At 56.8% G+C, this 16,478-nt stretch overlaps 1 protein-coding gene across 29 annotated transcripts in view; it reads left to right on the top strand.

Annotated features, from left to right (window-relative positions):
- The window catches only part of ATRNL1 (attractin like 1), a 721,691-nt gene that overhangs the window by 317,896 nt on the left and 387,317 nt on the right, over positions 1–16,478 (top strand). For all 29 annotated transcript variants that reach the window (XR_012754170.1, XR_012754182.1, XR_012754180.1 and 26 more), the window contains exon 24: positions 372–529. Coding sequence is in view for 1 of the 29 variants with exons in the window: in XM_075348149.1 (XP_075204264.1) it covers positions 372–529 (158 nt within the window). In the remaining 28 variants the exon portion in view is untranslated. The remainder of the gene's footprint in view (positions 1–371; positions 530–16,478) is intronic.

Genomic DNA, 16,478 nt, shown 5'->3' with positions numbered 1-16,478 from the left:
GTAACGTCGCTCTAGTCGGTGTAACGTCGCTCTAGTCGGTGTAACTTCGCTCTAGTCGGTGTAATGTCGCTCTAGTCGGTGTAATGTCGCTCTGGTCGGTGTAACGCCGCTCTGGTCGGTGTAACGCCGCTCTGGTCGGTGTAACGCCGCTCTGGTCGGTGTAACGCCGCTCTTGTCGGGGTAATGTCGCTCTAGTCGGTGTAATGCTGCGGTTTCTGTAACGCTTCTTGTTGCTTACTTGCAGCCGGCACTATCTCTAGTCGGTGTAACGTCGCTCTGGTCGGTGTAACGTCGCTCTGCAGTCGGTGTAACGTCGCTCTAGTCGGTGTAATGCTGCGGTTTCTGTAACGCTTCTTGTTGCTTCCTTGCAGCCGGCACTATCTCTGGTGAGGAGGTTCCGCTCGTGGCCAAGTCTCACATCAAGGAATATCGGGACAGTTTCTCCTGCGAGAAGTTTAATTTCCGGAGCAATCCCAACATCACCTTCTACGTCTATGTCAGCAACTTCTCGTGGCCAATTAAAATCCAGGTGAGTCCCTGCGCCCCCCATAGGCTGCCCCCCACCACACTGCCCGGGACACATCCCCCCGAAGGAATGCAGTCCCATGCAAGTACAGCCACGTCTGTGTGTAACGCAACGCTCTGATTCACTTTATTAACGAGATCTCTGCTTGCAGCCAGTGAAGGGAACAGTCCTTAATTTATTTCAGGAGGGTGTTTGTGGCAATGTATCAGCACATGGGGCCTTATGGGAGATTTCTGCTGGGTTTATTCGCTGACACATTGTAACGAAGCTGTGAGCAAACGTTTTAGACGAGTTTTTAGCATTTTGTCTTCAAAGGGAAATTTCTGGAGTTTTTGCATTAATAATTATTGATTTATATAAAGTTACATTTTTGACTTTATAATTTTCTCAGTTTATTACTATTTCCCCAGAGACTTTTCTATTTGCGGTCAGTGTGTGCGGATGACCCTTACGTCCTGCACTGTGGCCGCCTCCTGCTGTGCTCAGGTCCGTGGGCTGTGAGGGAGCCACGCGTGGAGCGGTGATGCAGCAGAGCCGGTGTGTACCGGACGGGCTGCGGTGGTGTCAGGAGCTCTGGGGACACGGCAGTGAGCGCAGGTCGGTAGCCTGGTGCTGCACTACAAATCCCAGGCTGCCGAGCTGTTGCCACCGCTGGAGACGGCACCGCCGCAGGCTGCTCTGAATGGTGAGAGCCGGGCGGTAGATGAGTGGTACAATGTCAGGCTGCCGCCGCTGTCAGCACAGTGATCAGAGCACAGCAGTGCAGTCGTCACGCCGCAGAGCACTGATCACTGACTCGGCTCTGCTCATTTTACATCCCCACCGGAGTCCACTCCGGCGTCTTCTGCTCCGGTCACCAGGGGCCGCCGTATTCCCACCGTGCACTGTGCTGGAGATGGGAGAGGAGTCGGTGCCAGTGGCTCTGGTGGGTACAGGCTCCGCTCCTCCACTAGCCTGGGTTTCCCTGGGACCTGCAGTACCACTGGCTGACTGTAGGTGGCGTGTGACTTCCAGCTGAAGTTACCACCTTTCAGCTGCAGCCAGTGGGAAGGCAGCGCACCCTTCTTATGCCTCCTCCGCTGGTCACCACCAGACATAGCCTTGTATTCCCGCTTGTCTCTGTTCGCGCCCGGCTCTTGCACTTTTGATCCTGTGTTTTGACCTCCGCTTGTTCTCTGACTCCGCGCCTGCCTGCTGTGTCCTGTACTCACTGCCATCTCCGGTCTGACCTCTGCCTGAATTCCTGACCACCCTCTTACCTGCAGATTTTGTCCTTTTCTGTGCCTCCTGTTTGGACCCTGCCTGGCGACCATTCTTCTCTGATTGCAGCCTTCCAGAGGCAGCGATCTCCTGGACCTTGTGTACAGGGGTTAGTGGGTTTCGGGGTTCTCTGGATCCTGCTGAGTGGGCGGCTAGCCTCTAGTCTATGACAGTCATCCTGAGTCTGTGGTCCTGGGCAGATGAGTAAACCTCATACGTCTGAGTCCAGGGAACGCGCATCTGAAGCAGCTGATCAGACGTCCCCGCATTACAGACATCTGAAGGAGGCGCTACACTGAGCAGAACCGTGTATCTAAGCCGTGTGACACGGTCCATCTATGCCCATCATGTGTGACCTGATTCACTGGGCCCTGTATCTAAGCCCATCATGTGTGAAACGGTGCTGTGTTTCACACAATAAGGGGTTAGATACAGAGTGTATCACACAGGATGGTGTTAGATACAGGGCTCAGCATAGTGTATCACCAGAATAGTATTAAATCCACTAACCCCATCCTGTGTGATACAGTCCTTGTATCTAACCCCATCCTGTGTGATACAGTCCTTGTATCTAACCCCATCCTGTGTGATACAGTCCTTGTATCTAACCCCATCCTGTGTGATACAGTCCTTGTATCTAACCCCATCCTGTGTGATACAGTCCTTGTATCTAACCCCATCCTGTGTGATACAGTCCTTGTATCTAACCCCATCCTGTGTGATACACTCCGTGTATCTAACCCCATCCTGTGTGATACAGTCCTTGTATCTAACCCCATCCTGTGTGATACAGTCCTTGTATCTAACCCCATCCTGTGTGATACAGTCCTTGTATCTAACCCCATCCTGTGTGATACAGTCCTTGTATCTAACCCCATCCTGTGTGATACAGTCCTTGTATCTAACCCCATCCTGTGTGATACAGTCCTTGTATCTAACCCCATCCTGTGTGATACAGTCCTTGTATCTAACCCCATCCTGTGTGATACCCTTCATGATTCTTATCCCAGGGTGAGGGGATACAGTTGTGGTATCTAATCCCAGCTAAGCTGCAGCATCTAACAGAATCTGTGCCTCGGTGTCCACATCTCAGCGCAGTCTCCAGTGATTTCCCCGCGCTGTGATCCTAAACTTCATCCTCCCTTATCTTTGTGCAAATACCCAGAAGGGGAGGAGACATGAGGAGCAGACCCCGCCCACTTTTACTGCAGTCATAAAGCAACTAGTACATGAGGATTTCAAGGCAAATTTCAGCAGCGGCTCCCTCTGGTGTTTAAAAGTGGAAAATATGAAGACTTTTTAATATATTTTTCATATTTTATACCATTAAAAAAAAGAAAAACATTTCTTCCAGTTTTGAAAAAAACATTGTGATAGCACCTTGCCATTAAGATCACTGCTTGCTGTCAGTGCATGGGAACTGTGGACAGTCACATAAACCTCCCTGACCTTATATCTCTCACAGCTGAGGGTCTGTTACATCTATGTCCAGTCTGAGCAGCAGCACAGATTCGTTACAGTGTATCAGTCTGGAGTCCATTCTGCTGTTTTCAGTCTGGACTTTGCACAGCTGATTATTTGTTACAATGTAGCAGTTAGGGATCTGGATATGTTTTCTGTTACCTGGTGCCTGCTGGTCATTGAGGCCCCTGGTGCACAGTGCAGATGGATGCTCATCAGCGTCTGCTTGCTCCTCCGCTCAGTTTGGCCGCCGGGCTTCCTCCGCACAGTTTTGCCGCCGGGCTTCCTCCGCACCGTTTTGCCGTTGGGGCTCCTCCGCACCGTTTTGCCGCTGGAGCTCCTCCGCACCGTTTTGCCTCCGGGCTTCCTCCGCACCGTTTTGCCTCCGGGCTTCCTCCGCACCGTTTTGCCGCCGGGCTTCCTCCGCACCGTTTTGCCGCCGGGCTTCCTCCGCACCGTTATGCCGCCGGGCTTCCTCCGCACCGTTTTGCCGCCGGGCTTCCTCCGCACCGTTTTGCCGCCGGGGCTCCTCCACACCGTTTTTACGCTGGGGCTCCTCCGCACCGTTTTTCCGCTGGGGCTCCTCCGCACCGTTTTGCCGCCGGGGTTCCTCCGCACCGTTTTGCCTTTGGGGCTCCTCCGCACCGTTTTGCCATTGGGGCTCCTCCGCACCGTTTTGCCGCCGGGCCTCCTCCGCACCGTTTTTCCGCCGGGCCTCCTCCGCACCGTTTTGCCGCTGGGCTTCCTCCGCACCGTTTTGCCGTTGGGGCTCCTCTGCACCGTTTTGCCGTTGGGGCTCCTCCGCTCCATTTTGCCGCCGGGCCTCCTCCGCTCCGTTTTGCTGCCGGGCTTCCTACACACCGTTTTGCCGTTGGGGCTCCTCTGCACCGTTTTGCCGTTGGGGCTCCTCTGCACCGTTTTGTCGCCGGGCTTCCTCTGCACCGTTTTGCCGTTGGGGCTCCTCCGCTCCATTTTGCCGCCGGGCTTCCTACGCACCGTTTTGCCGTTGGGGCTCCTCCGCTCCATTTTGCCGCCGGGCTTCCTACGCACCGTTTTGCCGCCGGGCCTCCTCCGCACCGTTTTGCCGCTGGGCTTCCTCCGCACCGTTTTGCCGTTGGGGCTCCTCTGCACCGTTTTGCCGTTGGGGCTCCTCCGCTCCATTTTGCCGCCGGGCCTCCTCCGCTCCGTTTTTCCGCCGGGCCTCCTCCGCTCCGTTTTGCCGCCGGGCCTCCTCCGCTCCGTTTTTCCACCGGAGCTCCTCCGCACCGTTTTTCCGCCGGGCCTCCTCCGCTCCGTTTTTCCGCCGGGCCTCCTCCGCTCCGTTTTGCCGCCGGAGCTCCTCCGCACCGTTTTTCCGCCGGGCCTCCTCCGCACCGTTTTGCCGCCAGGCTTCCTACGCACCGTTTTGCCGCCAGGCTTCCTACGCACCGTTTTGCCGTTGCGGCTCCTCTGCACCGTTTTGCCGTTGGGGCTCCTCCACTCCATTTTGCCGCCGGAGCTCCTCTGCATATTTCTGTCACCGGTGTTCCGCCGCGCTCCGCTCCTATGCTTTTTACAGCTCTCACCCCGGCGTGGTCCTCGGAGGACATTAATCTGGAGGCATCGGATCAGCGCCAGCACTAACAGCGCGTCGCTCTCCTCAGTGACTTGTTCATCAGTCTGGCGGCTCCTGGCTCGCGGCCTCGCCGCCGGTTCCGCTCCGCCGATTTCATTCCCTTATGCTTTAGTTGCTTAACAGAAAAGGAAAACAGAATCCGCTGGATCCTGACAGCGCAACATAAATCGTGAGCGCGGTGTTAACGAGCCCCCCCCAGAGCCGAAACTCCGCGACTGTCAGTTATCCTAAACAAGGGTGTCAGCGGCCTGAGAACATCTCTGTACAAAGCCCAGCACTGATATTACCGCCATACAGTGACCACATAGTGCTGCACACCGTCCTGCAGAGCATGTGAGGTCACACTGCTGTGTAGATTATTAGTATTATTATAGCGCCATTTATTCCATGGAGCTTTACACGTGAAAAGGGGCAAAAAGTGCAAAAAATCAGGAACAACACAAGGCACAGACCGGTACCAGAGAGAGGACCCTGCCGCGAGAGGGGGGGATGGGTGAGGGCAGAGCAGGTCGTGCAGTGGTATATTGGGGTGAGGGGGATGGGTGAGGGCAGAGCAGGTCGTGCAGTGGTATATTGGGGTGAGGGGGATGGGTGAGGACAGAGCAGGTCGTGCAGTGGTATATTGGGGTGAGGGGGATGGGTGAGGGCAGAGCAGGTCGTGCAGTGGTATATTGGGGTGAGGGGGATGGGTGAGGGCAGAGCAGGTCGTGCAGTGGTATATTGGGGTGAGGGGGATGGGTGAGGGCAGAGCAGGTCGTGCAGTGGTATAGTGGGGTGAGGGGGATGGGTGAGGGCAGAGCAGGTCGTGCAGTGGTATAGTGGGGTGAGGGGGATGGGTGAGGGCAGAGCAGGTCGTGCAGTGGTATATTGGGGTGAGGGGGATGGGTGAGGGCAGAGCAGGTCGTGCAGTGGTATATTGGGGTGAGGGGGATGGGTGAGGGCAGAGCTGGTCGTGCAGCGGTATATTGGGGTGAGGGGGATGGGTGAGGGCAGAGCAGGTCGTGCAGCGGTATATTGGGGTGAGGGGGATGGGTGAGGGCAGAGCAGGTCGTGCAGTGGTATATTGGGGTGAGGGGGATGGGTGAGGGCAGAGCAGGTCGTGCAGTGGTATATTGGGGTGAGGGGGATGGGTGAGGGCAGAGCAGGTCGTGCAGTGGTATATTGGGGTGAGGGGGATGGGTGAGGGCAGAGCAGGTCGTGCAGTGGTATATTGGGGTGAGGGGGATGGGTGAGGACAGAGCAGGTCGTGCAGTGGTATATTGGGGTGAGGGGGATGGGTGAGGGCAGAGCAGGTCGTGCAGTGGTATATTGGGGTGAGGGGGATGGGTGAGGGCAGAGCAGGTCATGCAGTGGTATATTGGGGTGAGGGGGATGGGTGAGGGCAGAGCAGGTCGTGCAGTGGTATATTGGGGTGAGGGGGATGGGTGAGGGCAGAGCAGGTCATGCAGTGGTATATTGGGGTGAGGGGGATGGGTGAGGGCAGAGCAGGTCGTGCAGCGGTATATTGGGGTGAGGGGGATGGGTCAGGGCAGAGCAGGTCGTGCAGTGGTATATTGGGGTGAGGGGGATGGGTGAGGGCAGAGCAGGTCGTGCAGTGGTATATTGGGGTGAGGGGGATGGGTGAGGGCAGAGCAGGTCGTGCAGTGGTATATTGGGGTGAGGGGGATGGGTGAGGGCAGAGCAGGTCGTGCAGTGGTATATTGGGGTGAGGGGGATGGGTGAGGGCAGAGCAGGTCGTGCAGTGGTATAGTGGGGTGAGGGGGATGGGTGAGGGCAGAGCAGGTCGTGCAGTGGTATATTGGGGTGAGGGGGATGGGTGAGGGCAGAGCAGGTCGTGCAGTGGTATATTGGGGTGAGGGGGATGGGTGAGGGCAGAGCTGGTCGTGCAGCGGTATATTGGGGTGAGGGGGATGGGTGAGGGCAGAGCAGGTCGTGCAGCGGTATATTGGGGTGAGGGGGATGGGTGAGGGCAGAGCAGGTCGTGCAGTGGTATATTGGGGTGAGGGGGATGGGTGAGGGCAGAGCAGGTCGTGCAGTGGTATATTGGGGTGAGGGGGATGGGTGAGGGCAGAGCAGGTCGTGCAGTGGTATATTGGGGTGAGGGGGATGGGTGAGGGCAGAGCAGGTCGTGCAGCGGTATATTGGGGTGAGGGGGATGGGTCAGGGCAGAGCAGGTCGTGCAGTGGTATATTGGGGTGAGGGGGATGGGTGAGGGCAGAGCAGGTCGTGCAGTGGTATATTGGGGTGAGGGGGATGGGTGAGGGCAGAGCAGGTTGTGCAGTGGTATATTGGGGTGAGGGGGATGGGTGAGGGCAGAGCAGGTTGTGCAGTGGTATATTGGGGTGAGGGGGATGGGTGAGGGCAGAGCAGGTCGTGCAGCGGTATATTGGGGTGAGGGGGATGGGTCAGGGCAGAGCAGGTCGTGCAGTGGTATATTGGGGTGAGGGGCATGGGTGAGGGCAGAGCAGGTCGTGCAGTGGTATATTGGGGTGAGGGGGATGGGTGAGGACAGAGCAGGTCGTGCAGTGGTATATTGGGGTGAGGGGGATGGGTGAGGGCAGAGCAGGTCGTGCAGTGGTATATTGGGGTGAGGGGGATGGGTCAGGGCAGAGCTGGTCGTGCAGTGGTATATTGGGGTGAGGAGGATGGGTGAGGGCAGAGCAGGTCGTGCAGCGGTATATTGGGGTGAGGGGGATAGGTGAGGGCAGAGCAGGTCGTGCAGTGGTATATTGGGGTGAGGGGGATGGGTGAGGGCAGAGCAGGTCGTGCAGCGGTATATTGGGGTGAGGGGGATGGGTGAGGGCAGAGAAGATGAGGGCAGAGCTGGCTGTGCAGCGGTATATTGGGGTGAGGGGGATGGGTGAGGGCAGAGCAGGTCGTGCAGCGGTATATTGGGGTGAGGGGGATGGGTGAGGGCAGAGCAGGTCGTGCAGTGGTATATTGGGGTGAGGGCGATGGGTGAGGGCAGAGCAGGTCGTGCAGTGGTATATTGGGGTGAGGGGGATGGGTGAGGGCAGAGCTGGCTGTGCAGTGGTATATTGGGGTGAGGGGGATGGGTGAGGGCAGAGCTGGCTGTGCAGTGGTATATTGGGGTGAGGGGGATGGGTGAGGGCAGAGCTGGCTGTGCAGTGGTATATTGGGGTGAGGGGGATGGGTGAGGGCAGAGCTGGTCGTGCAGTGGTATATTGGAGTGAGGGGGATGGGTGAGGGCAGAGCAGGTCGTGCAGTGGTATATTGGGGTGAGGGGGATGGGTGAGGGCAGAGCTGGCTGTGCAGTGGTATATTGGGGTGAGGGGGATGGGTGAGGGCAGAGCAGGTCGTGCAGTGGTATATTGGGGTGAGGGGGATGGGTGAGGGCAGAGCAGGTCGTGCAGTGGTATATTGGGGTGAGGGGGATGGGTCAGGGCAGAGCAGGTCGTGCAGCGGTATATTGGGGTGAGGGGGATGGGTGAGGGCAGAGCAGGCCGTGCAGCGGTATATTGGGGTGAGGGGGATGGGTGAGGGCAGGGCAGGTCATGCAGTGGTATATTGGGGTGAGGGGGATGGGTGAGGGCAGAGCAGGTCATGCAGTGGTATATTGGGGTGAGGGGGATGGGTGAGGGCAGAGCAGGCCGTGCAGCGGTATATTGGGGTGAGGGGGATGGGTGAGGGCAGAGCTGGCTGTGCAGCGGTATATTGGGGTGAGGGGGATAGGTGAGGGCAGAGCAGGTCGTGCAGTGGTATATTGGGGTGAGGGCGATGGGTGAGGGCAGAGCTGGCTGTGCAGTGGTATATTGGGGTGAGGGGGATGGGTGAGGGCAGAGCTGGTCGTGCAGTGGTATATTGGGGTGAGGGGGATGGGTGAGGGCAGAGCTGGCTGTGCAGTGGTATATTGGGGTGAGGGGGATGGGTGAGGGCAGAGCAGGCCGTGCAGCGGTATATTGGGGTGAGGGGGATGGGTGAGGGCAGGGCAGGTCATGCAGTGGTATATTGGGGTGAGGGGGATGGGTGAGGGCAGAGCAGGCCGTGCAGTGGTATATTGGGGTGAGGGGGATGGGTGAGGGCAGAGCAGGCCGTGCAGCGGTATATTGGGGTGAGGGGGATGGGTGAGGGCAGAGCAGGTCGTGCAGTGGTATATTGGGGTGAGGGCAGATCAGGTCATGCAGTGGTATATTGGGGTGAGGGGGATGGGTGAGGGCAGAGCAGGTCGTGCAGTGGTATATTGGGGTGAGGGGGATGGGTCAGGGCAGAGCAGGTCGTGCAGTGGTATATTGGGGTGAGGGGGATGGGTGAGGGCAGAGCAGGTCGTGCAGTGGTATATTGGGGTGAGGGGGATGGGTGAGGGCAGAGCAGGTCGTGCAGTGGTATATTGGGGTGAGGGGGATGGGTGAGGGCAGAGCAGGTCGTGCAGTGGTATATTGGGGTGAGGAGGATGGGTGAGGGCAGAGCAGGTCGTGCAGCGGTATATTGGGGTGAGGGGGATGGGTGAGGGCAGAGCAGGTCGTGCAGTGGTATATTGGGGTGAGGGGGATGGGTGAGGGCAGAGCAGGTCGTGCAGTGGTATATTGGGGTGAGGAGGATGGGTGAGGGCAGAGCAGGTCGTGCAGCGGTATATTGGGGTGAGGGGGATGGGTGAGGGCAGAGCTGGCTGTGCAGTGGTATATTGGGGTGAGGGGGATGGGTGAGGGCAGAGCAGGTCGTGCAGTGGTATATTGGGGTGAGGGGGATGGGTGAGGGCAGAGCAGGTCGTGCAGTGGTATATTGGGGTGAGGGGGATGGGTGAGGGCAGAGCTGGCTGTGCAGTGGTATATTGGGGTGAGGGGGATGGGTGAGGGCAGAGCAGGTCGTGCAGTAGTATATTGGGGTGAGGGGGATGGGTGAGGGCAGAGCAGGTCGTGCAGTGGTATATTGGGGTGAGGGGGATGGGTGAGGGCAGAGCAGGTCGTGCAGCGGTATATTGGGGTGAGGGGGATGGGTGAGGGCAGAGCAGGTCGTGCAGTGGTATATTGGGGTGAGGGGGATGGGTGAGGGCAGAGCAGGTCATGCAGTGGTATATTGGGGTGAGGGGGATGGGTGAGGGCAGAGCAGGTCGTGCAGCGGTATATTGGGGTGAGGGGGATGGGTGAGGGCAGAGCAGGTCGTGCAGTGGTATATTGGGGTGAGGGGGATGGGTGAGGGCAGAGCAGGTCGTGCAGTGGTATATTGGGGTGAGGGGGATGGGTGAGGGCAGAGCAGGTCGTGCAGTGGTATATTGGGGTGAGGGGGATGGGTGAGGGCAGAGCAGGTCGTGCAGTGGTATATTGGGGTGAGGGGGATGGGTGAGGGCAGAGCAGGTCGTGCAGTGGTATATTGGGGTGAGGGGGATGGGTGAGGGCAGAGCAGGTCGTGCAGTGGTATATTGGGGTGAGGGGGATGGGTGAGGGCAGAGCAGGTCGTGCAGCGGTATATTGGGGTGAGGAGGATGGGTAAGGGCAGAGCAGGTCGTGCAGTGGTATATTGGGGTGAGGGGGATGGGTGAGGGCAGAGCTGGCTGTGCAGTGGTATATTGGGGTGAGGAGGATGGGTGAGGGCAGAGCAGGTCGTGCAGTGGTATATTGGGGTGAGGGGGATGGGTGAGGGCAGAGCAGGTCTTGCAGTGGTATATTGGGGTGAGGGGCATGGGTGAGGGCAGAGCAGGTCGTGCAGCGGTATATTGGGGTGAGGGGGATGGGTGAGGGCAGAGCAGGTCGTGCAGTGGTATATTGGGGTGAGGGAAGGAGAGGAGATCTTGTGAGGATCTGAGGTTGCGTGCAGGTAGGTACCGGGAGACCAGGTCACAGATGTTGGGAGGAGACAGGTTGCGGGTGTCTTTGTAGGTCATTGTTAGTGTTTTGAACTGGAGACTTAGCGCAATGGGAATCCAGTGAAGGGATTGGCAGAGAGGAGAGGTCGGGGAGTAGCGGAGGGACAGGTGGATTAATCAGGTGGCAGAGGTCAGGATAGATTGGAGGGTGCAAGAGTGTTGGAAGGGAGGCCAGAGAGCAGGAGGTTGCAGTAGTGGAGGCGGGAGATGATGAGGGCACGCACTAGGGTTTTAGCAGATTTTGCTTAAGGAATCTACGGATATGGGATATATTTTTGAGTTGGAGGCGACAGGAGGTGGAAAGGGCTTGGATGTGTGGATTGAAGGAGAGAGCAGAGTCACGAGTTACACGGAGGCTGGAGAGTGATGGATGGGTCAGTGAGGAGGATAGGGGACTCAGTGAGGAGGTTAGGGGCCTCGGTGAGGAGGATAGGGGCCTCGGTGAGGAGGATTGGGGCCTCGGTGAGGAGGATAGGGGCCTCGGTGAGGAGGATAGGGGCCTCGGTGAGGAGGATAGGGGCCTCGGTGAGGAGGATAGGGGCCTCGGTGAGGAGGATAGGGGCCTCGGTGAGGAGGATTGGGGCCTCGGTGAGGAGGATTGGGGCCTCGGTGAGGAGGATTGGGGCCTCGGTGAGGAGGATTGGGGCCTCGGTGAGGAGGATTGGGGCCTCGGTGAGGAGGATAGGGGCCTCGGTGAGGAGGATAGGGGCCTCGGTGAGGAGGATTGGGGCCTCGGTGAGGAGGATTGGGGCCTCGGTGAGGAGGATTGGGGGCCTCGGTGAGGAGGATAGGGGCCTCGGTGAGGAGGATAGGGGCCTCGGTGAGGAGGATAGGGGCCTCGGTGAGGAGGATAGGGGCCTCGGTGAGGAGGATAGGGGCCTCGGTGAGGAGGATAGGGGCCTCGGTGAGGAGGATTGGGGCCTCGGTGAGGAGGATTGGGGCCTCGGTGAGGAGGATTGGGGCCTCGGTGAGGAGGATAGGGGCCTCGGTGAGGAGGATTGGGGCCTCGGTGAGGAGGATTGGGGCCTCGGTGAGGAGGAGGAGGAAGGATAATGAATTCTGTTTTGCCCAAGTTAAGTGTTAGAAATGATATCAGACAGACATTGTGGGATTGTGGTTAGTAGAGAGGAGATGTCAGGGCCAGAGAGGTAGATCTGTGTCATCAGTGTAGAGATGATACTGGAAGCCGTGCGCCTCTATGAACTGTCCCAGGCCGAAGGTGTAGATGGAGAACAGCAGGGGGGGACCAAGAACTGAGCCTTGGGGGACCCCGACAGATAGGGGCGAGATGAGGAGGTGGTGTGAGAGTGGGAGACGCTGAATGTCCGGTCTGATAAGTATGAGGAGATCCAAGATAGCGCCAAGTCTGTGATACCCAGAGACATCTGTAGTAGAAGAGAATGGTCTACTAGGGCATAGGTAGAGGACAGGTCCAGGAGGAGGAGGACAGAGTAATGTAGAAGGCAGAGGACAGGTCCAGGAGGAGGAGCACAGAGTAATGTAGAAGGCAGAGGACAGGTTCGGGAGGAGGAGCACAGAGTAATGTAGAAGGCAGAGGACAGGTTCGGGAGGAGGAGCACAGAGTAATGTAGAAGGCAGAGGACAGGTCCAGGAGGAGGATAGAGTAATGTAGAAGGGAGAGGACAGGTCCAGGAGGAGGAGCACAGAGTAATGTAGAAGGCAGAGGACAGGTCCAGGAGGAGGAGGATAGAGTAGTGTAGAAGGCAGAGGACAGGTCCAGGAGGAGGAGCACAGAGTAATGTAGAAGGCAGAGGACAGGTTTAGGAGGAGGAGCACAGAGTAATGTAGAAGGCAGAGGACAGGTCTAGGAGGAGGAGCACAGAGTAATGTAGAAGGCAGAGGACAGGTCCAGGAGGAGGAGCACAGAGTAATGTAGAAGGCAGAGGACAGGTCTAGGAGGAGGAGCACAGAGTAATGTAGAAGGCAGAGGACAGGTCTAGAAGGTGGAGCACAGAGTAATGTAGAAGGCAGAGGACAGGTCCAGGAGGAGGAGCACAGAGTAATGTAGAAGGCAGAGGACAGGTCTAGGAGGAGGAGCACAGAGTAATGTAGAAGGCAGAGGACAGGTCTAGAAGGAGGAGCACAGAGTAATGTAGAAGGCAGAGGACAGGTCTAGGAGGAGGAGGACAGAGTAATGTAGAAGGCAGAGGACAGGTCTAGGGGGAGAAGGACAGAGTAATGTAGAAGGCAGAGGACAGGTCCAGGAGGAGGAGCACAGTGTAATGTAGAAGGCAGAGGACAGGTTCGGGAGGAGGAGCACAGAGTAATGTAGAAGGCAGAGGACAGGTCCAGGAGGAGGAGGATAGAGTAGTGTAGAAGGCAGAGGACAGGTCCAGGAGGAGGAGGATAGAGTAGTGTAGAAGGCAGAGGACAGGTCCAGGAGGAGGAGGACAGAGTAATGTAGAAGGCAGAGGACAGGTCTAGGGGGAGAAGGACAGAGTAATGTAGAAGGCAGAGGACAGGTCCAGGAGAAGGACAGAGTAATGTAGAAGGCAGAGGACAGGTCTAGGGGGAGAAGGACAGAGTAATGTTGAAGGCAGAGGACAGGTCTAGAAGGAGGAGCACAGAGTAATGTAGAAGGCAGAGGACAGGTCCAGGAGGAGGAGGACAGAGTAATGTAGAAGGCAGAGGACAGGTCTAGGGGGAGAAGGACAGAGTAATGTAGAAGGCAGAGGACAGGTCTAGGGGGAGAAGGACAGAGTAATGTAGAAGGCAGAGGACAGGTTCGGGAGGAGGAGCACAGAGTAATGTAGAAGGCAGAGGACAGGTTCGGGAGGAGGAGCACAGAGTAATGTAGAAGGCAGAGGACAGGTCCAGGAGGAGGATAGAGTAATGTAGAAGGGAGAGGACAGGTCCAGGAGGAGGAGCACAGAGTAATGTAGAAGGCAGAGGACAGGTCCAGGAGGAGGAGGATAGAGTAGTGTAGAAGGCAGAGGACAGGTCCAGGAGGAGGAGCACAGAGTAATGTAGAAGGCAGAGGACAGGTTTAGGAGGAGGAGCACAGAGTAATGTAGAAGGCAGAGGACAGGTCTAGGAGGAGGAGCACAGAGTAATGTAGAAGGCAGAGGACAGGTCCAGGAGGAGGAGCACAGAGTAATGTAGAAGGCAGAGGACAGGTCCAGGAGGAGGATAGAGTAATGTAGAAGGCAGAGGACAGGTCCAGGAGGAGGAGCACAGAGTAATGTAGAAGGCAGAGGACAGGTCTAGGAGGAGGAGCACAGAGTAATGTAGAAGGCAGAGGACAGGTCTAGAAGGTGGAGCACAGAGTAATGTAGAAGGCAGAGGACAGGTCCAGGAGGAGGAGCACAGAGTAATGTAGAAGGCAGAGGACAGGTCTAGGAGGAGGAGCACAGAGTAATGTAGAAGGCAGAGGACAGGTCTAGAAGGAGGAGCACAGAGTAATGTAGAAGGCAGAGGACAGGTCTAGGAGGAGGAGGACAGAGTAATGTAGAAGGCAGAGGACAGGTCTAGGGGGAGAAGGACAGAGTAATGTAGAAGGCAGAGGACAGGTCCAGGAGGAGGAGCACAGAGTAATGTAGAAGGCAGAGGACAGGTTCGGGAGGAGGAGCACAGAGTAATGTAGAAGGCAGAGGACAGGTCCAGGAGGAGGAGGATAGAGTAGTGTAGAAGGCAGAGGACAGGTCCAGGAGGAGGAGGATAGAGTAGTGTAGAAGGCAGAGGACAGGTCCAGGAGGAGGAGGACAGAGTAATGTAGAAGGCAGAGGACAGGTCTAGGGGGAGAAGGACAGAGTAATGTAGAAGGCAGAGGACAGGTCCAGGAGAAGGACAGAGTAATGTAGAAGGCAGAGGACAGGTCTAGGGGGAGAAGGACAGAGTAATGTTGAAGGCAGAGGACAGGTCTAGAAGGAGGAGCACAGAGTAATGTAGAAGGCAGAGGACAGGTCCAGGAGGAGGAGGACAGAGTAATGTAGAAGGCAGAGGACAGGTCTAGGGGGAGAAGGACAGAGTAATGTAGAAGGCAGAGGACAGGTCCAGGAGGAGAAGGACAGAGTAATGTAGAAGGCAGAGGACAGGTCTAGAAGGAGGAGGACAGAGTAATGTAGAAGGCAGAGGACAGGTCCAGGAGGAGGAGGACAGAGTAATGTAGAAGGCAGAGGACAGGTCTAGGGGGAGAAGGACAGAGTAATGTAGAAGGCAGAGGACAGGTCCAGGAGGAGAAGGACAGAGTAATGTAGAAGGCAGAGGACAGGTCTAGAAGGAGGAGGACAGAGTAATGTAGAAGGCAGAGGACAGGTCTAGGAGGAGGAGCACAGAGTAATGTAGAAGGCAGAGGACAGGTCTAGGAGGAGGAGCACAGAGTAATGTAGAAGGCAGAGGACAGGTCCAGGAGGAGGAGCACAGAGTAATGTAGAAGGCAGATGACAGGTCCAGGAGGAGGAGGATAGAGTAGTGTAGAAGGCAGAGGACAGGTCCAGGAGGAGGAGGATAGAGTAGTGTAGAAGGCAGAGGACAGGTCCAGGAGGAGGAGCACAGAGTAATGTAGAAGGCAGAGGACAGGTCTAGAAGGAGGAGGACAGAGTAATGTAGAAGGCAGAGGACAGGTCCAGGAGGAGCACAGAGTAATGTAGAAGGCAGAGGACAGGTCCAGGAGGAGGAGGACAGAGTAATGTAGAAGGCAGAGGACAGGTCCAGGAGGAGGAGGACAGAGTAATGTAGAAGGCAGAGGACAGGTCTAGGGGGAGAAGGACAGAGTAATGTAGAAGGCAGAGGACAGGTCCAGGAGGAGGAGGACAGAGTAATGTAGAAGGCAGAGGACAGGTCTAGAAGGAGGAGGACAGAGTAATGTAGAAGGCAGAGGACAGGTCCAGGAGGAGGAGGACAGAGTAATGTAGAAGGCAGAGGACAGGTCTAGGGGGAGAAGGACAGAGTAATGTAGAAGGCAGAGGACAGGTCCAGGAGGAGGAGGACAGAGTAATGTAGAAGGCAGAGGACAGGTCTAGGGGGAGAAGGACAGAGTAATGTAGAAGACAGAGGTCAGGTCCAGGAGAAGGACAGAGTAATGTAGAAGGCAGAGGACAGGTCTAGAAGGAGGAACACAGAGTAATGTAGAAGGCAGAGGACAGGTCCAGGAGGAGGAGCACAGAGTAATGTAGAAGGCAGAGGACAGGTCCAGGAGGAGGAGCACAGAGTAATGTAGAAGGCAGAGGACAGGAATAGGAGGAGGACAGAGTAATGTAGAAGGCAGAGGACAGGTCCAGGAGGAGGAGCACAGAGTAATGTAGAAGGTAGAGGACAGGTCCAGGAGGAAGAGGACAGAGTAATGTAGAAGGCAGAGGACAGGTCCAGGAGGAGGAGCACAGAGTAATGTAGAAGGCAGAGGACAGGTCCAGGAGGAGGAGCACAGAGTAATGTAGAAGGCAGAGGACAGGTCCAGGAGGAGGAGCACAGAGTAATGTAGAAGGCAGAGGACAGGTCTAGGAGGAGGAGCACAGAGTAATGTAGAAGGCAGAGGACAGGTCCAGGAGGAGGAGGACAGAGTAGTGTAGAAGGCAGAGGACAGGTCCAGGAGGAGGAGCACAGAGTAATGTAGAAGGCAGAGGACAGGTCCAGGAGGAAGAGGACAGAGTAATGTAGAAGGCAGAGGACAGGTCCAGGAGGAGGAGGACAGAGTAATGTAGAAGGCAGAGGACAGGTCTAGGAGGAGGAGCACAGAGTAATGTAGAAGGCAGAAGACAGGTCTAGAGAGAGGAGCACAGAGTAATGTAGAAGACAGAGGACAGGTCTAGGGGGAGAAGGACAGAGTAATGTAGAAG

The sequence above is a fragment of the Anomaloglossus baeobatrachus genome, chromosome 5, assembly GCF_048569485.1.
Source record: "Anomaloglossus baeobatrachus isolate aAnoBae1 chromosome 5, aAnoBae1.hap1, whole genome shotgun sequence".
NCBI classification, from domain to species: Eukaryota; Metazoa; Chordata; class Amphibia; order Anura; family Aromobatidae; genus Anomaloglossus; species Anomaloglossus baeobatrachus.
Note: the sequence above shows the minus strand (reverse complement) of the source record. Positions and strands in the feature narration are given on the sequence as shown.